This window comes from Rhinolophus hipposideros, assembly GCF_964194185.1.
Source record: "Rhinolophus hipposideros genome assembly, chromosome: 5".
NCBI classification, from domain to species: domain Eukaryota; kingdom Metazoa; phylum Chordata; class Mammalia; order Chiroptera; family Rhinolophidae; genus Rhinolophus; species Rhinolophus hipposideros.
Window position 1 is genome coordinate 100,899,878 of NC_138051.1, and position 26,539 is coordinate 100,926,416.

Consider the following 26,539-nt stretch of genomic DNA (forward strand, 5'->3'; position numbering starts at 1 on the left):
CCTGCGCATTCTGCTGGCTTTACCCTTTGGTTCACACTGTGTCCTGAATCCCCCACTTCTCACCACTATTGCGCTCCCCACTCTCAGCCCAGTGCCCTTATTCTTGTCGTGAATGTTTACTGCTCCCAGTCTCCCTGCCCTTCCCCCAGCCCTAACCCTCTCCTCTGGGCAGCAGCCCGAGTGGTCCTTGTAAGAGGCCAGTCATTTCATGTTGTCCTCTGCTTCTCCTCTCACGCAGAGCTCTGCCCCAGTGCTTACGGAAGCCTGCAGGGCTGCATTCATGACCTTACCTCCTCTTCATCTCTGCTCACCCTCTGCCTCCTTCCCTGCTCACAGCAATCAGCTAAACGCGCGCGCACGCACTTCCTGTTCCTTCCTCGCTTTGCCGCCACCGTCCTTCTTGTCATCTCCATCCTGTATGTTCATTTGTTTATTCTGTCTCCTCTCTGGACTAAACTCCATGAGGAAAGGGACTTGGCTTTGTTCACTGCTCTGTGTCTCCAGAGTCTAGACCAGCGCCTGGCAGTTAGTAGGCACTCCATAAATGTTTGTTGAATGAATGACTATATTCAGGAAATGCTTTCTTATCCTAATCCTACAGTATAGATATCCTCTTTTAACACAAATAACTTACCAATTTTAACTTTCAGTTTTCACTGCTAAGTTTTTATTGAAGCATATTAAAAACATAATCTTTAAAATAAAACGTGTAATTTAAACATAAGAGAATCTAATTTCAAGGCTTTTCACTAGCTTAAAGATTTTGTGAATGAACTTTGCCTGTAGTTAAAGTTAAGGTTAGTTTAGTTTAAATTCCACATGTTTCTGTTTATACCTATATTTAAAAATAAAAATGAGAGCATGGCTAAAAGTGAAACATCATCAATTTATGGAAAATTAATGCTTAGAAGTAGGACTTCTGCTTACTTTTATTTCTCTCAATTATAGGTGAAGTGTTTGACTATTTGGTTGCACATGGAAGAATGAAGGAAAAAGAAGCAAGAGCTAAATTTAGACAGGTATGAATTAACGTGCCTTTAGTTGATTGATTTAATAATGTTAACTCGCTTAAACCCTGAAGCAAACAAGTGTTTGCTTCTGTACCTTGTTATGAGGCCCTTGGATGGAACAGGGGTTGGCCATTCGGTTCAACAAAAATTTATGAAGTACCTCTCATGCCTACGGCACTGTGCTAGAGGCAACTGCTTCATCATTAGAATTTTCGTCTCACTCTTAGTTTTTGACGGTCGAGCCTTAAAAAACTAGAACCTTTCAGAACACACATGATTGTGTTAATTAAAACCATTCCTGAGTTCTTAGCAAGAAGAGCGTCACCATCCCAAAATTCAGTATTGGTTTTGTCCTGCACAAGCCAAAACGAAATAGAACTTTATCTGTTCATTAATGACTTAACCTTCTTGCTTTATCTTTACCCTACCGTTTAAGGAAACACTCATTTTAATAAGCAAATTTTAAGCATAAAAGTGACTTCACTCTCCTATCTTTATTGATAATAACTACTATTTATTGATTGATCATTACATTAGAATAAGTGCTTTCCCTGCATTAAATCTCACAGCAGCCTAGTGAGTTGCGTATTATGATGTCCATTTGCTAAAGATAAGGAAACGGAGGCATGGGCAGATTAAATAATTTACCCCTAAGTTGATGTCTGGCAAGATTCAGACCTGCCGTTGATTCAGGCCCAGGTCCTGTGACTCCAAATCTCAAACTCTTTAATTATTACGTTGTGCGATTCTTTAGACTAGGAATCAGCAAAAGGCAGACAGTAATTATTTTCGGGTTTATGGGCCTTGTGGTCTCTGTTGCAACTATTTAACTCTCCTCTTGTTAGTGTAGAAGCAGCTGTAGACAATATGTAAACAGATAACACTCACATTATTGTGTTCTAACAAAACTTTATTTGCACAAACAAGTGGTGGCCGCCTTTAGCCTCCAGGCCATAATTTGCCCACCCTGCCTTATATGAAGGGAAGGTGCAGGTGCTTTATTACACTCTGTTCAAGCCGTTGTTTCTCAGTCTAGTTGTGTAGGACACAGCTCCCTGGCCCAGGCTGGTGTTATGGGCCTTGGCTCCCCTGGCTCAGGCAGTCAGTCGTCAGCCGCTCACAGCGGCTCTCGCCAGCTCGGCTGCTCACAGTGGCTGTGGCTGTCAGTAGCCCACGTATTGCCGTTCACCCTGGCTACCGACCACTCAAACTGGCTGGATGCTGGCCACTGGCTGCCAGCCACTCACGCCAACCTCCGTCTGCTCACGGCAGCCCAGCTCCAGGGAGAGCTGTTGTTTACAATCTTAGCTGTAGAGAGCGCAGCTCACTGGCCCATGTGGGAATCGAACCGGTGACCTTGGCGTTAGCAGCATGGCACTCCAACCGCCTGAGCCACCAGGCTGGCCGTAAGTTCTTTATTCAAATGGAAGTATAGACTCATTTATCTTAGAACTTTTAAATTTTTGTTTTATTCTCATATAAGCTTGTCAAGGTGGACATATAGACAGGAGTCTTTAAAGGTTTCACAATATTTGGAAAGGCAGTTTTGGCTAATTTTCAAGATTTCTCCTGACATCTGCCTCCCTTGATTTGCTTAGTCTAGTGTTTATAGTTATGGACTCACTCATAACTTTGTTAACTTTTGCCATTGCTTAAATATAATTTAAAAGCGTTAAACATAATAATGGTACTTTGAAATAAAACCTATTAAATATCAAAGTTGAAAGTAACTTTTGGCTATTAGTTAACTTCTCTGATCCTCAGTTTTTCTAGTTATAAAAAGGAGAAAGTTACACTTGAGGAATTCTGAAGTTCTTTGCAGTTCTGTTATCACTTTATTCTGTGATCTATGGAAGGAAACTCAAATTTTTCAACTTTTTATTTTATTTAAGTGTGTTTTTCCAGGACCCATCAGCTCCAAGTCAAGTAGGTGTTTCCACCTAGTTGTGGAGGGCGCAGCTCACAGTGGCCCATATGGGGATCAAACTGGCAACCTTGTGGTTAAGAGTACTATGCTCTAGCCAGCTGCCCCCCTCAAATTTCTCTTTATTGTTTGACCCTTTTCATAACTACTCTTAATTTCTATTAGTTAGCCGCCTATAAACCAGTATTTTTTTTTGTCTGACAAAACTTAAATTCCCTCCTACTCAGATGAATCTGCCCTATGTGCACATTAATGCAGATGTGGTTTATTGATGGAGGAGAAGGCCAGTGCAGGCCGGCAGCAGCCACTGGAGCTGAACCCTGACTCAGGAGGCTGGGTAGCACTTACACCGGAACCTTCTCTTCTCCCATCTCCACCTGTCCCCTCGGTGGGATCCAACTTGTCAGGGGTACTTGGACATTTCCTAACCTAAATTTTGAGGAAATTGCTCAGATTTTTATTTTAAATTTCCTGCAGAAATTCTGAAGCTTTTATTTGAAGTACCTTTATTGACCCAGGAAAGGGAGTTTACATGCTTTTACAATTCATGACTTGATTTACAGTGCTTCCAGCTAATGTAATTCTTTCTCCTAGCTACAGTATCCCTTAAGACATCTCATTTAAACCTGGAAGGATCAGCACGATATCGGTGTTTCTCTTTCTGTTTCTAGTTGTCATGCTTTCCAAAAGTTTATGTTGTCATTACTCTGACTAAATAAAAAGTCTTCCATTTTATGACAAAGTGAAAGGTATGCCACACACAGAGTACACTACCGCTCTATTTTCTGTCAAAGGTTGGCCCTTCTTTCCGTGTTCATCAGCAGAGGGTTTTTCCTCTTCCCACTTCACCATTCTCAGCCTACTTACTGCTTATGCTGTTTTCATTTTTTGGCTTGAGCTCTTGTTCTTCTCAAAGAAAGAGAATAGATTCCTGCCTCCATCTTCTTTCCTGGCCTCTGTCTTGGTGGCTTGGTGATGTCACAACTTCTGTCCTTTCATGTATGAATGCTTGCATTCAGATTCTAACCTGGAAAACATCCAGGTTCTCGGCCTTCTTTAGAAGTAATTGCTTCTAGCTTAAAAGCAGAATGCCAAAAAAACAATCATTTAAAGTTGAGTATTTTCAGGTTATTGTGGCATTGCATTAACTTTGAGCTGTATGGAGGTAAAGCGAGAAATTCTTTGATTTCTTTGAGAAAGCATAGGAAATTGTCAAATCTGATTGAACAGCAGAATTTGAAAATATCTACAAGAGAAAACTCAATATGAGGGTGGGGGACAGAAAGAAAATTGGATGAGGCAGAAGTAAGATAAAAGTTACCCATGTCCTAGGCAGTAAACCTATTGCTTTGTTTTAGAAAAACAAAGTAATTTCACTTTCCCATTTTCCATGCCGACAGAATAGAAACAGCATTTCCAACGTAACAGATGCCCTAAAATGCTTATTTTGGCATTGGAGTTTTTGTACCTTTAGTTGATTATTAGTAGGTCTGATCTTTTGAATATTCACTTTATTATAAAGTATGAAGCCCTGATTTTGACATCATCCCAGCCTAGCTCCTCTTTGCTGCTTATTCTGAACCAAAATATTAACCTATAGAACAGCCCTGTGAGTTTTTATATCTAGTCCAGGTGAGTGCGTGTGACTTACATTTCAAGGTTGGTAATGATTTGGAGCAACAAGCAGTATTTTCATTGTAACGCCAGTTTTGTATATATAAAGCCATGTATATAAATACATGTGCATAACACCAAAGAAAAGACTAGAAGCAAATACACCAAAATGACAGTGATGTTACCTCTGGTGGTAATGCATATAGTTGTATAATCTTTTCTGTATTTCCTAAAATTTCTATAATGAGCATATAAAACTTGTATACTTAGAAAAGGAGACTGATGAGAAAATTACTAGTAAGTGTGAAATTTCAGCAAAACAGTTATTTAACAGTGCTGACCCCAGGACCAATCAGAAGTTGACTAAAAGCACACCATTTGCCGAGAGTAACGGGCACCCTTATTGAGAGAGCACAAAATAGTTCCCATAGTTTGTAGTTTGCAAACTGCATTTATTCTTCCATTTTAAGGAAGAGGAAACTGATCCTCCCAGAAGTGAAGTAACTTCTGCTGTCCTTGAACCTACATCAGCTAAAAGGAGGAGAGTGTTGTAGGGAGCAGGCTGACTGGGGAGAAAAGTAACTTAACAGGGAACCAACCTGGGTTAACACCTGGCCATGGAGAGTCTGTAACTGCCCGTTGGTCTTGAGTTGGTCACAGGGGCATGGAGGTCGCCCCAGAGCGCCTGGGCCTGGGGGCAGCTGGGCCCTCCAGATCCTGGTGACTTGTTGGGCTGTGGCACCACACTCAAAAGTACTGGAATGTCAAGGGGGAGGCCCCCAGAAGAGACTTTTCCAGTTAAACTAGAGAGAACAGGAAGAACATACTCACCTATCGCTTCTTGCCCTCACCCCTGAATTTTTCCCAATTGAAAAGTTCAGAGCTTCAGAAAATTGTAGTTAGAGCTCCACACAGACGTGGAATGTCTGAGCACTTAGCATGTGTGAACATTAATGACGTATTTTCATCTCATTGATGAATCTGCGCCCATGATGACTGTTCATTTTGCTTGCATCTCTCCTATTCAGATAGTGTCTGCCGTCCAGTACTGCCACCAGAAGCGGATTGTTCACAGAGACCTCAAGGTGGGTGCCAGTCCCCACTAGTGGGTGCTTTTCTTGTATGCGCTCAGTTCTCCCAGCAGTTACAACCCAAATGAGGCCTCGTTTAGACTGTGTTGTTAAATAAAAAATAAATCCTATAATAGTCAAATCCTTTTAATCAAGTTACAGTAAAGAGAATTAAAAATAAAAATGAGGGTTTTTTTTTTTAATTAAATGTATTGGGGATGGCAATGGTTAGTAAAATTGCATGCCTTTCAGGTGTACAATTCTGTAATACATCATCTGTATATTGCATTATGTGTTCACCACCCAGAGTCAGTTCTCTTTCATCACCATATACTGTTTGACCCCCTTTACCCTCCTCTACCACCCTCCTTCCCTCTTACCCTCTGGTAACCACTAAACTGTTGTCTGTGTCTATGAGTTTTTGTTTCTTCCTTTGTTTGTCTTTTTTCTTTGCTTTCAATTTCATATCCTACATATGAGTGAAGTCATACGGTTCTCGACTTCTTCTGACTTATTTCACTTACTTTAATAATCTCAAGATCCACCCACGTTGTTGCAGATGGCAGTATTTCATCTTTTCCTATGACAGAATAGTATTCCATTGTGTATATATACCACATCTTTTTTATGCAATCATCTATCGAAGGACACTTTGGTTGTTTCCATGTCTTGGCCACCGTAAATAAAGCTGCAGTGAACATCAGAGCACATATATCTTTATGGATAAATATTCTCAGATTTTTTGGGTAGATACCCAGGAGAGGGATTGCTGGGTCATACGGTAATTCTATTCTTAATTTTTTGAGGAACCTCCACACTGTCTTCCATAGCGGCTGCACCAGTCTGCATTCCCACCAACAGCGTATGAGGGTTCCTTTTCCTCCACAGCCTCTCCAACACTTGTTACTATTTGTCTTGTTGATAATAGCCATTCTACCTGGGACGAGGGGATATCTCATTGAGGTTTTGATTCGCATTTCCCTAATAGATAGTGCAGCTGAGCATTTTTTCATATATCTGTAGGCCGTTTTTAATGTCTTCTTGGGAGAAGTTTCTATTCATGCCCTCTGTCCATTTTTTTTATTGGATTGTTTATCTTTTTGTTATTGAGTTGTATGAGTTCCCTTACATATTTTGGATATTATTAGCCCCTTATCGGAGGCGTTGTGTGCAAATAATCTTCTCCCCTTCAGTTGGTTGTCTCTTTATTTTGTCGATGGTTTCTTTTGCTGTGCAGAAGCTTTTTAGTTTGATAGAGTCCCATTCATTTATTTTAGCTTATACTTCCCTTGCCTTTGAGGTCAGATTTATAAAATCCTCTCTGGACCCAAGGTCCATGAGTTTAGTACCTATGTTTTCTTCTATGCAGTTTATTGTTTCAGGTCTTACATTTAGGTCTTTGATCCATTTTGAGTTGATTTTGGTGCATGGTGACAAATAGTCTAGTTTCATTCTTTTGCATGTGGCTTTCCAATTTTCCAGCATCATTTATTGAAGGGGCTTTCTTTTCTCCATTGTATGTTTTTGGCTCCTTTGTCAAAAATTATCTGCCCATGTTTATGTGGGCTTATTTCTTCATTTTCAGTTCTATTCCATTGGTCTGTGTGTCTGTTTTTCTGCAAATACCGTGCTGTTTTGATTTTTGTTGCTCTGTAGAAAAATAAAAATGAAGTTTATGAAAAGTATTTTACATTTTAGTCAGAGCAGCTCGCAGTTGGTCTCTGGAGAAAAATCATCCCACCAGCAAACAGATGGGAGCCTCCCCCACTCTCACTGCGTCAGCCTTCTGTCCTTTTCACGGCACTGATGTTTGAGACCTGCTCCATAGTCCTCCACCTCTGCCCTGTCAGCATAGGAAGAGGTTTCCTGTTTCACAAGGGAAACAAAAGCACCAGGCCGAAACCCGCTTGGGTTCCCAGCAGGCCTCACTCAGTTACACCTCACCTGCCTTCACCCCTCAGAACTTGACTCTTGTTGCAGGACAGTCGGGCGTCTCTGCGGGCTCCCCCTCGGCGCTCTAGGTCCTGTCTCCCTGCAGGGGCTGCTGCCCCTCTGTGGCCTCCTGTCTCCTGTGTCCCATTCACTGTCTCGCTCAGCTGGATCTCACCAGCAGCGTTTACAAGAGGATGCTCGAGTCTATACCATCTTTTACCGAAAAACCTCTCCACCCCACCCCCTTCTAGATTACACCCTTTTTCTCTCTTCACCCTCACAGCCATATTTCTCCAAACACTGTCTAGGTCCTGTCTTAACTAGTTACTCACGCCCTGTCTCCGCACATACGTGTCACCTACCTGCTTATCTCTCTGCCCCACGCTGGCTGCATTTGCTCCCTTCTAGTAGCTACAGTAGCCCCTGCATGTCAGCCCCAATCCATTCTTGCAGCTCGAGCTCTCTTTTAGGACCCAGTATGCAGTGACAGAAAGACACCTTCACCTAGGCGTCCGTCGGCCCCCACGGTCCGCAGACTCGTCGCCTGAAGCTCTTCCTTCCTGAACTTGAATATTGAGTTCTCATCTCCTGAATATCGATGTCCCTTAGGTGCCCCTTTCTCTGTTCTGTGGTCCACTCAGTCCCCAGGTCCTGTTGCTGCTTCTTTCTGTCCACATTACCACGCCATTGTTCAGACCACCAGCATTCGTACTTGGTTACCACATGAGCTTCTTGCCTGGTCTTTCCTGCTTCTGGCTTGGCCTCCCTCCCATGTGGTTGCCCCATTGCAGCTAGAATGGCCTGTGAAGAACACAAGTACAATTGCTGTCCCCGCTTGAACAGCTCTTCTGGGGCTTCCCATTGCCCCTTAGCTTGACAATGGAAACTTCCTGACTGCGGGTCACTCTGCTAGCCCTTTGTGATTCAGCCATGGCCACATCCCCAGCCATCTCCCTCTCTCTCTGCATCTTTATTCTACACACTGCCTTTCAGTGTCTTGAGCAAAACATTCTCTCTCACCTTCTGGGTTTTCAGACTGTTTATTCTGCCTGAAATATTTCTCATCAGCATACCCACTAGTGTCAACTAAACCTTCAAGCAGCAGCTTCAATCTCACCCCCTCTCTGGAACCATCCCACACCTTTCAGTGCCAGGCCATGGCCCCCACCCCTCCTTTGTCCCAACACTTAGGTCAGAGAGTGTCGCTGCTCATTTTTCTGCCACTCCTCTCCTAATCCATGAGCTTCTTAAGGGCGGGACCGTGTTTGTCTTGTTCATCATTATATATCCAGACACTAACATGACACCTGGTATGTAATGGCCACGTGGTATATATTTGTTGAAATAAATAAAAATGACCGTGATCTGTATCTTGTTTGAGGTTTAGGATTCTCCCCTTCCCAATAATAGCTATTATACAGCTATTTAGCAGTTTTGTGAAATGGCTGTGCACTTATAGAAGCATTCATTTGGTAAAAGCCCTTTTTTATTCTTGATTGAAAAACTATTTAAAAGTTGTTTTGTTTGTTTTTTTATTGTGGGCATTTGTTGTTTATATTAGTGTTAGAATTAATCTATACTTCATGTCTTTAATGTTAAATCAGAAATTCTGATTTATTTCCATTTTATTCTGGAAAGAAATATTTTCTCATTTTATTCATTAAGATGTATTAACTTTATATCATTACAAAAGCTTTTATGAAATGCCTAATTCTATCACAGTTCTAATTACATTTTGGTTAAATTTCATTTTTGTCTTGGTGTTTTCCCTCTAGGCTGAAAATCTATTGTTAGATGCTGATATGAACATTAAAATAGCTGACTTTGGTTTTAGCAATGAATTTACTGTTGGCGGTAAACTGGACACGTTTTGTGGCAGTCCTCCATACGCAGCCCCAGAGCTCTTCCAGGGCAAGAAATACGATGGGCCTGAAGTGGACGTGTGGAGCCTCGGTGTCATTCTTTACACCCTTGTCAGCGGGTCGCTCCCCTTTGATGGCCAGAACCTAAAGGTAGAAGAAGCACTTACACCAGCTTCTTTAGAAAGTTAAAAGATTTCCCAGCACAGCGAATGCTGGTCTCCTCGTGTTAAATCAGTATGGGGGCTTTGAGGGTTCTTCGTTAACCTCAGAGTTGGCTCACTAGTTTTCTTTCCTCTCTACCTCCCCAAAGGAACTAAGAGAGAGAGTATTAAGAGGGAAATACAGAATTCCTTTCTACATGTCCACAGACTGTGAAAACCTTCTCAAACGTTTCCTGGTGCTAAATCCAATCAAACGAGGCACTCTAGAGGTAATCGCGTATTACGTGGAGATGAATAACCACTTTGGAGAGTCTTTAAAGTATTTTTAGAGCTTTGCTTGGTTTATATAACATATTGAAAACTATCCTAGGGCTTTTAAAGCAGGAATTGAGACATTAAAAACATTTTTTTAAGTTACCCTTTGAGCTATAATCGATGAACTGTTAAGTAAATTTTCCTAAGTGTGGTGATCAGAGTGTTTTGCTTGCTGCTACTAATGAACAGTTCCCTTGCAGCAAATCATGAAGGACCGGTGGATCAACGCGGGCCATGAGGAGGACGAGCTCAAGCCATTTGTTGAACCAGAACTAGACATCTCAGACCAGAAGAGAATAGGTAATTCACCTGTGCCTGCGTGCCTGTGTGTGTATGTAGTGCATTTCTGGTTTGACTCCTGTATGCCTAAGATGGAGATAATGGGAAGTTAAGCGTCAGTTACATGAATCAGCTGATCTGTTTTGTCATGTTCAGGAGCATATGTGCAGTTTGCTATACTAGCACTCAGTAACTCAGAAATAAGCCACCTGCCCATTTATGTTAGAAAATGTGTGATCTTTTGGGTCAAATAAAGGAAAATACTATAACATGTAACAGTGATTTCTTATCCAAACAAAACACATAAACTATATTTTGTCTTTCTTTTAGATATTATGGTGGGAATGGGATATTCACAAGAAGAAATCCAAGAATCTCTTAGTAAAATGAAATATGATGAAATCACAGCTACATATTTGTTGTTGGGGAGAAAATCTTCAGAGGTAAGAGTGATCAGAGAAAAAAACAAAATATCCTCTATGTAAGTTACAAGTTTATATAAGCTCTTCTCTTAATTTTTATTTTTTTACAATGTGTAACATTTGGCGTATCATTTTTTCGTTTACCTGCAAATGAAAAATTTAGCTCTTCTGACTGATGAGCTAGCTACTATTTTAATCTCTTTAAGATAACATCCTTACTAATGGATATTGTCACAAACTTGGCTTTGTAAGTTAACCTATAGCCACGAATAGTTTAGAACTGATACAAAGTATCAGGTGAAGTAAATTGAGCGCTTTAAGTTATTTGAAAACACCTGGAAAGGAGAGCATAAATACCTATTCCTTTGTGAGGTGTCGTCGTCCCCCCCACCCCCAACGTGCCGCAGTTGGAAAAGCACTTTGCCTGAGCTTCGGGTTGTCATTTTTGTGCACTATGATTCTTCTCTCTAAATGAGCTGTTTGTGAGAGGTTTGTGTGTTAAAAGAAGTTTAGTTTCCTAATAAACCATTTGGGTTCGTTTTGTGGTTTGCTCTGTTTCTCTCATTTTCTCGTAGCTGGATGCTAGTGACTCCAGTTCTAGCAGCAATCTTTCACTTGCTAAGGTTAGGCCAAGCAGTGACCTCAACAACAGCACTGGCCAGTCTCCGCACCACAAAGTGCAGAGAAGTGTTTCTTCAAGCCAAAAGCAGCGGCGTTACAGTGACCACGGTAAGTGTGTTCCCTTGGTGGCCCCCCACTGCAGGAGGCCTCTCCTCACCTTGCTGGGGCCTCCCGGGCTGCTTTCCCTTCTCGGCACCTCAGCCCCCCTTTAGGTGCTGGCCTGACGCTCTCAGGGCTCAGTCTCCTGCATATCCCATGGCCTTTGCTAGGGAAGGCCTTGTGGGCTGGAAAGCTGACCATGCAGCCCTTGGGGACCCCTTCTTCTGGCTTGCTTCTTTGCTGATCCCTTCCTGTCTCTGCTTTGGGCTTCCTTTCTGGAGCGCCACTGTCTAGTAGAACTTTCTGTGGTGCTGAGAATGTTCTAGAGCTATGCTGTCCAGTACAGCAGCCAGTGGCCACACATGCCTGTGGAGCGCTTGACCTGAGGGAACGATTTTCAGTTTTGTGAAGTTAAATATACAGTGGTACCTCGGTTTTCGAACGTAATCCGTTCCGGAAGACCATTCGAGTTCCAAAACATTTGAAAACAGCCGACAGCTAGGCCTCAGGATCTTGTACTCAGTGGAAGCCGCGTGACATGTTCTACTTCCGAGGCATGTTCAAAAACCGAAAACTGAAGCATTTACTTCCGGGTTTACAGTGTTCGTAAACCGAAATGTTCATCAGCGGAGACATTTGAAAACTGAAGCGCTACTGTATATAGCTACAGGTGGTCAGTGGCTGCCACATAGTGCAGCACAGCCCTGAAGAAGATGGGCCCCAGATTTTCCTTAATTGGCTTATATTTTTGACCTGTGTCATTCTCAGCCACGTCTAGCTGTTGGTGCATCTAAACACTGACTCTTAAATCGTCACGTGGAAGTGAATCTTTTCTGAGACTTAGGGCCCTAAAGGGGATGCTCACCAAACTAGACAGTCTCCCTCCAAAGCACTCAGTCCCCTGTGTGTGGAAATGCAGAGACTGTGGCATGTGTGTGTTTATTTGCCCAGAACTGAGAGTGTTAATGTTGCAGGTATTTCTTTTAACTCCAGGATTCTAGGACTCAGGAACCAAATCAATGTTGGCTTGGTCCTGACTTCCAAAAGTACGTCCTCACGTGGCACATCTGTTTACCTCTGGTTCAGTTCCTTTCCCTCTCTGGATGTTGGGCCACCTTCATCCTCTCAACTTCTCAGTTGGCATTTAGAACCGCACAGAGCATTCTAGTGTGGACGGCTTTGACTCTGTACAAAAGTGATGACACTTTGCTTGGCTTCCATTTCTCTTTCTGTGGATGCCGCCTGTCTATATGGTTTGGCTGAAGTGGCACCTTATACCGATACTGTCAGTAAACTGTCTGCATGTCTGCTATTCAAGGGTGTCACTGAGAGCTTAGAACCGATTCTGGTGCCAGGATCTGTGCTCATGGCATTTGTACACTAGGCATTGATCTGGGTCTCGGTCTCTTCTTTTTGTTCATGTCAGTTGCTAACAAGGAGGGGTTTTCAATGCTTGTGGACTGCAGGGCAATTAGCAAAATGCCTACATATTGCTCTAAACCATCCAGTTTAAAGGGAGTTGTCCTGAATCCTGGAAGAAAGCTGGTAAGGGAGTTTTCTCCTATCTCTAGTGACTATCTTAGTAAATTAATTCTTCCTTAAGCACATAGGTTCTATCTGGGTTCCTGATGCCTTTTTCTAGAGCTCAGAAAATTTTAGAGTTGAACTTTAGGCATGGTATCATACACTCACCAAAAACCCATTTTATCAATAAGAAAATAGGCCAAGAGAGCTCACAAAGTCTCCTGCCATTATATAGACGTGGGAACACCTGGCTCAGAACCCAGGACTCCTGGTCCCTGGGCCCGTCCTCTGTCCACTAACTTGCCCATTTCCTCTTGGAGTAGTCTTTTTTTTAAGATTTGGGAATATTGGGGAACAGTGTGTTTTTCCAGGACTCATCAGCTCCAAGTCAAGTCTTTTTTTTCTTTTTTTTCTTTTCTAATCTAGTTGTGGAGGGCACAGCTCACTGGCCCATGTGGAAATTGAACTGGCGACCTTGGTGTTATGAGCACTGTGCTCTAACCACAGAGCAAACCGGCCGCCTGGAGTAGTCTTTTTATGATAATCGTCATTCTTCCGTCTCGGAGCCTCTAATATTCAAAAGAAGTTCATAAAAGAATATTCCCAGAAATTCATGTATATAGAAAGTCACTGACCCAATTCCACATACTTTTTTATTCTTTATGGGGAAGAAGATAGTGATCCAACGAAGGAACGATTTGATTATGCTGCTGACACTGTTCCTTTAGGAGCTAAAAGTGGGGTAGGCGCCATATACACTGTGTGGTCAATCCACTTGATTCCCAAGGGAGACAGCCACGCCTCTAGCTCGTCCTCCCACCTGCTCTCACCTCTCCCCTTGGTACCTCCCTTTAGGTACCAATGATTGATACATGCCTGCCTCTGTACAGTCACAGCTTAATTTATCTGGGGTTCTTTTTGGGACCTGTGTGTGTGTGTGTGTGTGTGTGTGTATTTTGCTAGCAAGCATAATCTTCATCAGATTTTCAAGGGATTCTTTGTTTTGTTTAAAAAAAAAAAGTAAAGAATGACTGGTTTATTAATAAATGGTACTGGGGCAATTTGGTAGTTATCAGAAAAATAAACTTGTATTCATTTCTCACATGTTATACAATGGTAGATTCCGACTGGAAGGAAGATGTAAATATAAAAAATAAAACCACAGAAAGTAAAACAAAACATGAGGTAATTTTTTAACTTGGACTTCAAAGGCCCTTGTAACTATGGCCCCAAACACTAAAAGCCGTGAAAGAAAAGGCTTGACAAATGGACTACATAAAAATCTCATTTCTGTGTGACACATCCACGCTGTGGAACACTGATCAGCAATAAAGGAGCAAGCTGTGACACTCAACAACGTGGATAGATCTCAATGGAATTACGCTGAGTGGGAAAGAAACCTCAAAAGATTACACAGAGTTGATTCCATTCATACAGCATTCTTGAACTAAGAGAAGTGCACAGATGGCGGACACATTAGTGGTTTCCAGGGTTAGGGGAGGGTTGGGGCTGAAGGGGTGGCTATAGCTATGGAAGGGTGGCCCCACAGGGCCCTTGAGATGGAGAAGTCTCGTGTCTTGGCAGGCGGTACTCACCCGGATCTGAACCTGCTGCAAAAGTGTGTACCACCAAACACAGAGGCACGTGATGCAGGGAAAACTGACAGTCAGGATGACCGAGGTCAGAGGGTTGTGTCAGTGTCCATTAAAATGTTCAAATGGCTAAATGAGAGCTTAGTTATTCTCCTACAATAAATAAAATCAAATCCGTGTGTAATTTTAATTCAGTTCCACATAGATTTACCATTTAGATTTTTGTCTAAGAATTAGCTTTTCTGCACCCCACCCCACCCCACTTTAATAGTTCTAAAATACAGTTTCCTGCTGCATCATAAATAATGAGCATTTGGTATCTTCCTTAAGATTACCACTGGACGTCATATATAGAAAGTATACGAGTGACCTTGTTAAGTTTACCATTGGACATAGCATATAACGAGTATACTAGTTACCTTAAGTTTACCACTGGACATCATATATAATGAATACACTAGTTACCTGGTTCGTTTTCACAATTCTTTGAGCCCTGAGTCGCCTGTGCTACTATCAGAGTCTCCAGATGGCTTATTGTAGGACATACGATAATTGTCCACCCAGGGTTTCCCCAGATGCACACTCTTCCCGCGGTGAAGGTGCGACGGGGGCCTTCACCCACTGCCTCCTTATCGAATGCATGAGAAACATGCTTTCTTCTGCGCATACCACCTTTCCCTGTTTACTCAGAATCCTGTTTATCTAGAAGATTGAGTGCTTTAAAAAAGATCCAGGATGAAACCACTACAGAAATGACCCGTAAATCTGTTCCAAAAGGGGAAAGTATCTTGTGTACAAAGATGATTCACTCACATGTACCAGGTGAAGTGGTTCACTGTGTGATGTGTGTGCATCGAGTTCGTTTGATTAGTTACGTGTGCAGGAACTGTCCCCGAAGAGGTTTCTGAAGGACAGCTGTACCAGCACACTAATGATCATTGTTACAAACCTTAAGGAGAAAGGGACTAAGAAGTGAAATTTCAAAACTGAATTCATTGCATAGGGAAAACATCATACCCGGATGGGAAACATCATAGAGGATTTGACTGTCTTACATTTCCCTTAATTGAAAAGCAATCTTAGGTCATCTTATAAAATATATTTATTTTCAGAATAGAATAAAATGTGAACTGTATTCTGACTTTTAAAAAGGGAACAATTCTATTTCAGCTGGACCGGCTGTTCCTTCAGTTGTGGCGTATCCGAAAAGGAGTCAGACCAGCACTGCAGATGGTGACCTCAAAGAAGATGGAATTCCCTCCCGGAAGTCAAGCGGCAGTGCTGTTGGAGGAAAGGGAATTGCTCCGGCCAGTCCCATGCTTGGGAATGCAAGTAACCCCAACAAGGCGGATATTCCTGAACGCAAGAAGAGCTCTGCTGTCCCTAGTGTAAGTGTTGTTGAACTCCTGGAATCACAGGGTCAAAACCGTCCTATGATCTCGTCTGCCTGAAGTGGCCTCAACACAGGCCACCATGCAGCCATCAACCTCTGTGTTGAAGGTATTTCTTGTTGAGCCCCATGCCACTAGATGAGTGATCAGACCCTTTTATGTAAAGGGCTTTTCTAGTTATTCCACAAACATCTGCCAAGCTTTAGGTTGTGCTCAGGGCCTAACAGGAAAAGAAAACCAAATGATGACAGTGTAGATAGGTGATCACACGGGCTGGGGGGTCTGACTGCCCCTCGGGCCAGGGATGTACTGTTTGCCCTGCATTTTCTTTTTTAATTTTATTGGGGAACAGTATGTTTCTCCAGGGCCTATCAGCTCCATTGATCTTCAATCTAGTTGTGGAGGACACAACTCAGCTCCCAGTCCAATCGCCATTTTCAATCTTAGTTGCAGAGGGCTCAGCCCACCATCCCAAGGGAGAATCGAACCTGCAACCCTGTTGTTCAGAGCTCTTGCTCTAACCAACTGAGCCACCCAGCCTCCCTGCCTTGCGTTTTCAAACTGTGCGTCCTTCCCGTGTCCCAGGGACTGTGTCGAGTGCTTTTCCACATTATAGCTAAATTTTAAGGTGAAGAAAAGGAAGAAAAGTTAGGTAATTGCCTAAAATTACACTGCTGACCTGAATCCACCTCATAATCCCTACCCTTAAACCCCCCAATAAGTAAATAGTATTTGTTCAATTAAATAGATTCTGTTCAGCTTCAGAAACTTTTCCGTTAATTGAAGTGTGTTCTATCTGACCTGACATAGTAATTATTATTCCTAGCACATTGATTTTGGAAAGAATTTGCAGAGAAGGGACAATCTCAAGAAATTCTATAGCTTTGCTTTTCCCTACAAAGTTAACAATGACACAGGCCTCCGGACACCATCACCCCCATCATCCCTTGAGGGAGGAGCTCAGCAGGAAGCTGTTGCCCCTTAGGGAGTCTTCCGTTTGTGCCAGTCTGAGGGTCGGGCTCCTAAAGGGGCCCAGAGCCTTTCTTTGGCCTGCTCCATCCTCTGACCTTGGGCTTTATCAGAGTAAACCCTGTGCTGAAAGCGTTTTTTAATTTTGGCTTCCTAATGCTGTAAAATTGGATTGTCATTCTGTAGCCCTGCAGTATAAATTCAGCCGCCAACTTTTGTTGACAGTTTCCAGGGACGGTAAGGACCTTGTTCTCTGCCTTCCTAACTTCCCGTCCCTATCGCTCCCCTCATCACACCACTCTTTTCAAAATACATCTTGAGCATTATCTGTCTGTCACCCGAACTTGATTATTTGTAAAGGAAAAAAGTAATGTTAAAATTTTCTCCCGTTAGTCTTTGGCATTTGCCTATACATGGTCTGCTCATGCTGTATTAAAGGTGGCTGCTTTTATCTTTCTTTAAAAATTGTTCCTACTGATAAAATTCCTTAGTTGTGACTTTTGCTCCTTGCTTTTTAATTTTGAAAGTATTAGCTTTTTAAAAATTGATGTGGAACTCACATGACATACAATGAACCATTTTGAAGCGTGGTATTCGGTGGCGTCTAGTACATTCACAGTGTGCAGCCACCGCCTGTGGTTCCAGAACACAGTGCCCAGGGAGGGGTCACTCCCCAGCCCCACCCACTACCTGCTTTCCCTCCCGATGGGTCGGCCTGTCCTAAACGGGTCAGATCATTGGACTCCCACGACGTGCAGCCTTTAGTGACCGGCTTCTTTCACTTGCGTCATGTTTTCAGAGTTCGTCCAAATTGTAGCGTGTGCCAGCACTTCACTCCATTTTACATGCCACAGTTTTGCTGTTTATCAGTTGATGGACATTTAGATTATCTTTACCTTTTAGTTACTAGGAATAACGATGCTATAAACATGTATGTACAAGTTTCTCTGTGGACTTAGCTTTCATTTCTCTTGGGCATATACCTAGGAATGAAATCGCGGTGTCTATTTCACTTTTTGAGGTACCAGGAAACTTTTCCACAGCAGCTGCACCATTGACCTCCTACCGTGTATGAGAGTCCCTATTTCTCCACACCCTTGCCAACACTTATTTTCTGTTTTTTATTATGGCTGTCCTAATGGGTGTGACATACCTTCGTAACCAGTGCTGTTGAGCATCTTTCCATGTGCTTGTGGCCATTTGGATGGCTTCTTCGGAGGACTACCTATTCAAGTTCAAGTCCTTTGCCCATTTTTAAATTGTTTGTCATTTTGTGGTTTCTTTTTAATTTTTAATTTTGGAAGTATTACTTTTTAAATAGTGGATCTCTATCTTCCGACTTTAAATAATCCATGAGTTATTACTTTATGGATTATTATTGCCAGTTTTTCATAGTCACTCTACCTCAGCCATTCTTCATTCTGTCTGCCAGGGGAGAGGGGAGAGTTGTCGCCTTCACCCCCTTTTCTGATCTTTTGACCGGTACTGTTATTTCAGTGTAGGTTTATTTAAAGACTGAGTATTCATGTTTATTTAGGTGAGTTTTTGCTCATTGTACTATATTTGCTACACAGTTTAAGACAAAAATGCTCTTTTTTTTAAAATAGAGTAATACAGCATCTGGAGGAATGACTCGGCGGAATACTTACGTTTGCAGTGAAAGAGCTACAGCGGATAGACACTCAGTAATTCCAAACGGCAGAGAGAACAGGTATGAAATTCTAGCTGTTTGCAAGAAAGTTTGTTTTTCCCAAGAGAAATGGAAGCATGTTGTTTACTTCTCAATTTTTATAATCAAAATTTAAATAATACTGGTAAGTATTCTCTAACTGTAAATTATATTTTAGTGAGGTACTAGTATTCCAAATTCCTCTCACTGTCCAGAGCTTATCCTCCTGGCTGGCTGTATATAATGATTGAAAGGGTCGAATTTAACCAGGGAGCTTTCACAGAGGAGATAACCGTGTATCCTCGAAAATAAGACCGGGTCTTATATTAGTTTTTGCTCCAAAAGACGCATTAGGGCTTATGTTCAGGGGGTGTCATCCTGAAAAATCATGCTAGGGCTTATTTTCCGGTTAGGTCTTATTTTCGGGGAAACCCTGTAGATAGTAAGATAATAGTTTCAATGTAGAACAGTGAATAGGGAAGTCGAGATTATTTTGTGCACTTCAGTACCTTGAACAGTGGCTGAAAGGGGGAAGGATGAGGACTGAAGCAGGGAGCCCCACTCCTGGGGAATGGAAATCCCCAGGTGGATGAGCGTTCAGCAGTTTGCAAAAGGGACCAGGTGGCCGAGTAGTAACAGAGTCTCCACCTTGAAAGAGGCACGCATGAGTTCTAGAGAAACGGAGCGTGCAGCCGTCTTCTGAGTGATTTTAATCTGGTGGAGAGGCAGGCATACATAGGATAAGCATGATTTAAAATACTGACAAAGTAATATGTCGATAAGAAGAGACTCGTATTTTGCAAACAGCTTTCTTAGGGTTACAAAATAAGAAATAAGTAGAGTTGGAAAAGTAGGATTAAGTAGGCCCAGAGACCATGGTGTAGAATTAGTTTGTGGGGAGAGAGAAAATAGAAGTTGGGGTGTTAGAGTAGTTAAATATGTTCTGTATAGAACCCATTCCCCAAGCTGGCCTGGATTTTCCTTTCTTTCTTTTTGGAAAAGTCACATATAAACAATTCATAGTTGTGAGATAAAGTCAAAGTGAGCAGATAAAGCTCTGGAGTAGAAATCCAGAAAATAAATTTACATCATCTGTCATTGTTCCCTGATCTCTTCACTTGAGCATTATTTGGTCATGTCACATTGCCATGTCCGGCATCAAAATTGGTTCTTTTTTTTTTTCCCCCCTGAGATTTACTTCTGGAATTGCCTTGTTTTCTGTAGATCTCATTAGTCAAATGCAGTGTTTGATCACTAACTTCTATGATAGACTAAGCAGTCCTCTTTTCTTCTTCATCCTTAAGACAAGACTATAGTATTTAACATTCCTTCTTCCACAGACCACTTAAATTTGAATTGCTATGAAGGTAAAAGCTTGTTATGTAAGATTATATTGACAATTCAGTGAAGTTTTAGAAATTTTTACATATCAGTCTTCTTTTTTCTTATTCCTGTATGTGCTTATTTTAACATTGTCTTTTTCCTTATGATTAAAAACTGTTACTAACTTGTGTAGCAATTGTGTAGCTTACAAATAATGATAGATAAATCCCCCCCCTTCCCGTTTCTTCCGACCCCCGCTCCCACTCCGGTTCAAGCTGTTGTTTCTCAGTCTAGTTGTGTAGGGCACAGCTCCCTGGCCCGTGCTGCTTTTATGAGCCTTGAGCTCTCCCCGGCTCACACAGTCGGTCGCCAGCTGCTCACAGTGGACACCGGCCACTCATGGCAGCACATTGGTAGCCCAGGCAGCTCACACCGATCTCTGGCTGCTCACGGCAGCCAGCTCCAGGGAGAGCTGTTGAGAGCTGTTGTTCACAATCTTAGCTGTAGAGGGCGCAGCTCACTGGCTCATGTGGGAATTGGACTGGCGACCTGGGTGTTATGAGCACGGAGCTCCAACCACCTGAGCCACGCGGCTGGCCATATTTCTTAATAGTAGTCTATTCTCTGATAAATTTCTTTTATTACTGTTACATTTTCAAATCTATCGAATTTCTTCTAGTTCAAAGTGATGTAATAGATGATATAAGTAGAAGATTTAATTAAACAGATGTTTCCAGTATGTTATGGATTTTAGTCTATAGAACTAGAAAAGTGTTGTTTCATGACCCTTTCTCTCTTTACAAATTCTCCTGAATTGTTGAACTATTCTATCAGATTCCTTTTGGACTTTAGAATGTTCAGTTCTCTGAGGCACAGACTTTTTAAGAGGCTGTTAAGACCAAGATCTGCACCCCCCTTTGTGTTTGTGTGTGTGCATACGCTCTTCTAATTCCCCATTTCCCACAGTTATTCAGTTCACTCTGTGGAAATTGTTTCAAGAATTCTGAATCTCTGTGGAGTCATTACCTGTGTGTGCTCCCTGGAAATACTTCCTCATTGGGGCTGACCCTTCGTTATCCTGGCCTGGGCCTCACTGTTTCTGTTAGCGTCAGTCATTTAAACGCTTTGCTTTTGAAAGTGTTGTCCTTATTTTTAATCAAACAGCCTTGGTGCCAAACCACACAAGATAGGGCCCATAATTTAATAATACCTTTCTATCTTACAAGTGAATTGAAAGTGGATTTCCAATAACATGGAAAATTATTGGAGGTTTGAGTGCCAAACTCTAGTGGTCATATTTTTTACTTTCAGTTAAAGTGCTAAATGCGACAACTTTCTCACCCTTCAAATAGGGGCTTGAGTCATAAATTACGTGCACTGAGCCCTCTTAGTGCACAGATAGCTTCCTAGGCAGATCATTGCTTTTTCCTCTCCCACGTACGTATCTTCCTGCTTGACTGAAATGCCGGTGAGCTACAGGATGCCTGGATCTGTGCGAACTTCTGAAAGGGCGTTCATTTCCATTTTTAGCCTTGCCTGTGTTGGACTTTTTTCTTACATGTATGAGTGTTTATACTGACTTTCAACATGAGAATGATCATGGCGAATAAAAACTGTATGAGTGTTCGCTTCGGCAACACATATACTAAAAACAGTATGAAGTTTTATACCAAAGGCTTACGCATGCCTTAAACAAGCTCTTCAGCATTCTGCACTGAACATGGGGTGATGTTTCAAGGCCTCCCCAAATGTATTTCTCTGACCACAGGCAATATAACTGATTTTTTTTTTTTTATAACTGATTTTAATAATTTTTCATTTTGAAATTCATTTTATGCATTGATTCTTACTGTGCAATTTTTCTATTTTATCAGCCTTACTGTGAAATAAAGCTAGTCAGTCATTGGTGTCTGAGGCGGAGGAGGTATAGCCAATTGCTGCTTTGGCCCGAGCAGTTTTCTAAGTCAGACTTGTTTTGAAACCAAGCATGCTGAAGTCCAGCATAGCTTTTGCTGTAATCCTCTGTTGTAATGATTCTGCCTTCTTCAGGTGTCAGTCTGTGAAAATGGCCCAATTCCAGCTCTGCCTACGAGTCCGTAGAAGCTGGGCCTGAGCGGGTATAATTACTACCCGCAGTGTGTGGTCCCGCGAAAGTCACATAGGCCCCTGCGAGTCTGCACCACTTGGCCCTTAGCACTGACACTGCTCTACAAACACTGGCCTTTCTTATTGCTGAGGAGCTATTAGATGTGAGTGGGAGCAATTGTCTTAGTTTACACTAACTGGACTTGGCCTTTCAGCTTAGCAGTGTCGCGAACCAACCCACGTAAGTTGGACATGCTGTCCTGCTTTTTTCATATGCTTTTAGATACCTATAGGAGACTGTTGAAAATGTATTCATGGCCAGCCCGGTGGCTCAGGCAGTTAGAGCTCCATGCTCCTAAGTCCGAAAGCTGCCGGTTCTATTCCCACATGGGCCAGAGGGCTCTCAACCACAAGGTTGCCAGTTCAATTCCTCGAGTCCCGCAAGGGACGGTGGGCTGCGCCCCCTGCAACTAAGATTGAACACGGCACCTTGAGCTGAGCTGCCGCTGAGCTCCCGGATGGCTCAGTTGGTTGGAGCATGTCCTCTCAACCACAAGGTTGCCAGTTCGACTCCCACAGGGATGGTGGGCTGTGCCCCCTGCAACTAGCAATGGCAACTGGACCTGGAGCTGAGCTGCGCCCTCCACAACTAAGACTGAAAGGACAACAATTTGAAGCTTAATGGCACCCTCCACAACTAAGATTGAAAGGACAACAACTTGACTTGGCAAAAAGTCCTGGAAGTACACACTGTTTCCCCAATAAAAAAAAAAAAAGTCAAAGAAAAAAAATAGAAAATGTATTCATTGGAGGACCCCCAAAGGAGTAGTGTGATGTCAGTCATTATAACAAAGCACAACAGGACTTTTTTCAAACAAGTTTTAGGTGTTTGATATCACAGGTAAATTCCTAAAATTGTAAAGTGGCTGTTACTTCCCCCATCTATCAACTTATCTTGCATCAAGGCTTGATCAGTTACCACATGTATATTTCAGATTATATTTTTAATTCTGCTTCTGCCTAATCACTGATGTAGTTTGAGTCAGCAACCAAAACATTTCATACCAGAATATACTGATCTGGGATAGATGTCATATCAAATAAATTGAAAATACCTGTCCATTAGTAACCATAGTGAAATAGAGTTTAAAATTTAAAAAAACAAAACAAAATCAGATATAAATACACATCAGCTAGGAAGAGTGAAAGGAACTTCATGCAACTTGAATTTTAAGAAACACCTTGCTGTTTCTCTTAAGGTTTAAAACATGGTTCTTCCTCGGACCCGGAACTACTAAAAATGTAATGCAGCTGCTCTTTGGGTTCTGTACATTCTTATGGGCTGGTCTGTGGACTAGAACCATCGTCTTTAATATTTTCGGGGGAAATTTTTGTCCAGCTTTCACAACAACCAGCTCAAGGAACTATCTTAGCAGATGCAGCTTCTGTGACATTGGGATGGTCTGTTGTCAGTGGGATCAGTGTGAGTTGGACTGTACAAACTGGAAATCAGGCATTTGCTGAGTTTACTGTTTCCTAAACCAAGGGGCGCAGCCTGCTGTGGAAGGCAAAGCACGTCTGTGCTGTTACCTCCCTGGTGGAACTCCGGTGCTGCCTGGATCCAGTTTCTAAAGAACTGATTCGTGTACTTGCCTTTAAGATCAGTATGTCAGAACACTTAGTCATTTCTAATGAAAATACCATTTACACTTCCTTTTTAGAAAGGCCTCTGAGGGGGGTCCAATTAGTGCACAGCTTGTGTCCAGACTCTTGCCATGCTTCTGTGCCCTGAGATCTTGCCTCACTGCCCAGCCAGGCAGTGGCATGCCTTGTGGGCAATGGAATGGGCGTCTTCTTGCTTGTTAGGCTGACTGAAAGCTCTCTCCTTTTCCAGTCGTTGGGACCATTTATATGCTCCAGGGAAGAAGCCAAACAACCCTGCCTCCCCTCTCCCCCTTCTTCCCCTGCCTTTCTTAATGCATCCATTGATCCTGGCTCTTCATTTGCACAAGAGAATGTCAGCAGCTGGCGGAGGGGATAAAGTATATTGACCCTTGCCCTGCCCTGAACAGATACTAGAGCACAAGAGAGTTGTAGTTATCTGTAACTTGTTAAAAATAAAATAAAATTACATGTATTTACATGTCTGTATGTATTACATGTATTTATTACATGTATGTATTACATGTATTTATGTCTGTATGTATTGGGAACAGCCAAACATTTCTTCAAATAGTTAAATCAGTTAAGACTCTCTGTGTGGCAAGTGACAGATAGAAGCCCAGTCCAAATAAGCTACAATTAAATGGCACCCGTGAATTCCTGCAAGTGGAAGTCCAGGGAGAGTCGGGTGCAGCTCCTAGCTCTGCTTCCTCTGCGGTACATCCCTGGTCCCTGGCCGGGCCCTGCACTGGTACACTTACCACTGTCCCACACTCAGCTCTGCTCAGGCACAGCCCCAGGCTGTTCCCTCCATCCCCTTCGCTCTGCCTCTAAACCTGCCAACTGGCCAGCTGGCTGGGAAAGTCTGGGGTAGAGTCAGAGACATGCAGGGCCCAGGAGGAGCCTGCTTCCCACAAAGCAGGATTCAGGTGTTGTTACCACAAGGAAAGAGTGAGTGCCAAGTGGCCAAAACAAAAAACAATCTCCTTTTATCTTTATAAGGCATTTGCTTTTAGTTCTGTGACTGTGGCAGACCCACTCTGCCAAGTCAGAGGGCAGAATCTGAAACAAAAATTCAGGGACAAGCACATCTTGCTGAGCAGTTGATTATAAAGACACCTCCTTTCCCACCCTCCAAACCATCAAAATTCCAGTGGTCATTTCATTCTGTTACCTTTTCAGTTAGGGGAGCACTCACTGAGCACCTGCTGTGTCTGAGGCTTTCTGCTGACCCTGGGGACACCTTGATGCGAGTGCAGCTCTTGCTTTCAGGGCGCTGGAGCAGGGAAGGGTCACCATGCCCCAGTAATGTGTGCCGGCCACTGCACGCTAAGTACACAGGAGATGGGGATCACTCCTGAGGGACTTCGTGGAGGGGTGGCCTGGGTTGGATTTTGATGGAAGTAGAAAGATGCCAGCTCTCCAGGCACAGAGAGCTGTTGCTCCTGCAGAAGTTCTTTGACCTGATGCGACCAAGGGACTGCACACCGTCGGAGGGCCAGAGTCGAGTTCTGGGAGGTCACAATAGAGGGTAAAGCCTGAAGAGACGGCAGGGCCAGCTGTGGGCGCCTGAGGACGCGACGTGGTCTTCATCCTAAGGTGCAGTGTGCTTTTGAAAGGTCACGAGTGCAAGGTTGGGCTTGTATTTTCGGAAGCTCGCAGCTGTGGTGGACAGATTGGAAGGTGTGTGGGTGAAGGCCAGAGAGCAGTACAGACGTGCCAAGGGAGGTGAGACTGTGCTCTGGACCGGGGAGGAGGCGTGCAGAGGATGGGCCAGCTGCAGCGCTAGGAAGCCGACGCCAGCAAGAGGCGTGCTCGCTCTGGAGGAAAAGAGCCCGGTAGTTTCTAGGGCCAGAATACTAAAGCCTGGTTATCCTTAAAGGAAAGAAACTGCCCCTTTGGAATTCCGAGGACACGGTGACCGAGCTGGAATTAAGGAATGGCGAGGTCATGGTGAGACTCCCTAGGTGGTTTCGTCCTGTGGCTGTCTGTGCCGGGTGAAACTGCAGCCACTTCTGTCACTCTCTTTCTCTGTCTCTAAACCGTTAATTAGCTTGTTAGTTTTCCCACTTTGAAAAAGGGCTCGTTGACCCCTTGGGAATTTTGACTGTTGTTCATAAGGAAGTAACTGTCCTTGAGTAGGATGACTCTTAGCTCTACTTAAATGACATAGGGCACTGTGACAAATAACAGCTAGACACCGTGCTATCCTTTACTGGTCCATTTTAAGTTGTCGCTATGCTTTGGGAACCGGTCAGGAGCAGAGTGTTCATGTTCACCTCACTTGACTTTACCACTTCAGTTTGAATGGAGACATTGCCCCTCTCACGTAACTATTCAAACATGGAAGGTGTTTTCTTTTCTTTAAAGCTTATAACCTTAAAAATGCTGTTTTTGAAAAAGCAGCTATAGGTTAACAGTTGCTCGAGAATCCCCAAAATGAGTTTGACAGAAATGAGCTGGTCTGGGGAGGAAGGTGTGTGCTTTGAACAGCTGGTCGCTTTTTTCGTCACTGGTCCATCACACTGTTGTTTCTGCCTCTGCCCGAACCCACACCCCCCCAGCCTGACAGAAGTGTCCGCTCACGCAGCTAGCCCTGCCTCAGTTTGTACCATACCTTCCACCTGTCGGCTGAGACATCAGAAGTCCATGTCCATGTCAGCCTCTGGGCACCCCAAGACGTTCTTACCTCCAGTAGACAGTGAAGGCGATAACTTCACGGCTGTGTAAGAAAAACACCATTCCTTGTGGAACTGATGTGTACCCCCTGCTTCTGAATTTCGTGCTGTGGATTTGCTGGTCCCAGATTTGTCACAGTTGTCCACAGTGTCCTGCTTCCTGTGTGTGCCCTGGTCACGCACATCCTGTGTCGTGCTGTCCTTGCTTGTCGTGTGCAGCTTCGTGCCTTTGCACACTGCAGGGGGGTGCGGTGAGCGATGCCCCCCTCCACACGTTGCCGTCAGCATGTGGAGTTCACAGTATTTATGCCATTCGTGTGCTTCCAGAACTTTTCAG

General features: G+C 43.2%; 1 protein-coding gene across 12 annotated transcripts in view; it reads left to right on the forward strand.

The window, feature by feature from the left end:
* MARK3 (microtubule affinity regulating kinase 3) overlaps positions 1-26,539 on the forward strand; it is an 80,580-nt gene that overhangs the window by 45,779 nt on the left and 8,262 nt on the right. For 4 of the 12 annotated variants that reach the window (XM_081047417.1, XM_081047418.1, XM_081047419.1 and 1 more), the window contains exons 6-14: positions 949-1,019; positions 5,577-5,633; positions 9,326-9,562; positions 9,723-9,842; positions 10,089-10,188; positions 10,498-10,610; positions 11,165-11,318; positions 15,596-15,813; positions 18,393-18,496. In XM_081047417.1, the coding sequence (XP_080903543.1) occupies positions 949-1,019; positions 5,577-5,633; positions 9,326-9,562; positions 9,723-9,842; positions 10,089-10,188; positions 10,498-10,610; positions 11,165-11,318; positions 15,596-15,813; positions 18,393-18,496 (1,174 nt within the window). Of the gene's footprint in view, positions 1-948; positions 1,020-5,576; positions 5,634-9,325; positions 9,563-9,722; positions 9,843-10,088; positions 10,189-10,497; positions 10,611-11,164; positions 11,319-15,595; positions 15,814-18,392; positions 18,497-25,406; positions 25,478-26,088; positions 26,251-26,539 lie in introns of all 12 variants that reach the window. The other 8 variants (XM_081047420.1, XM_081047414.1, XM_081047422.1 and 5 more) reach the window with 4 other exon arrangements.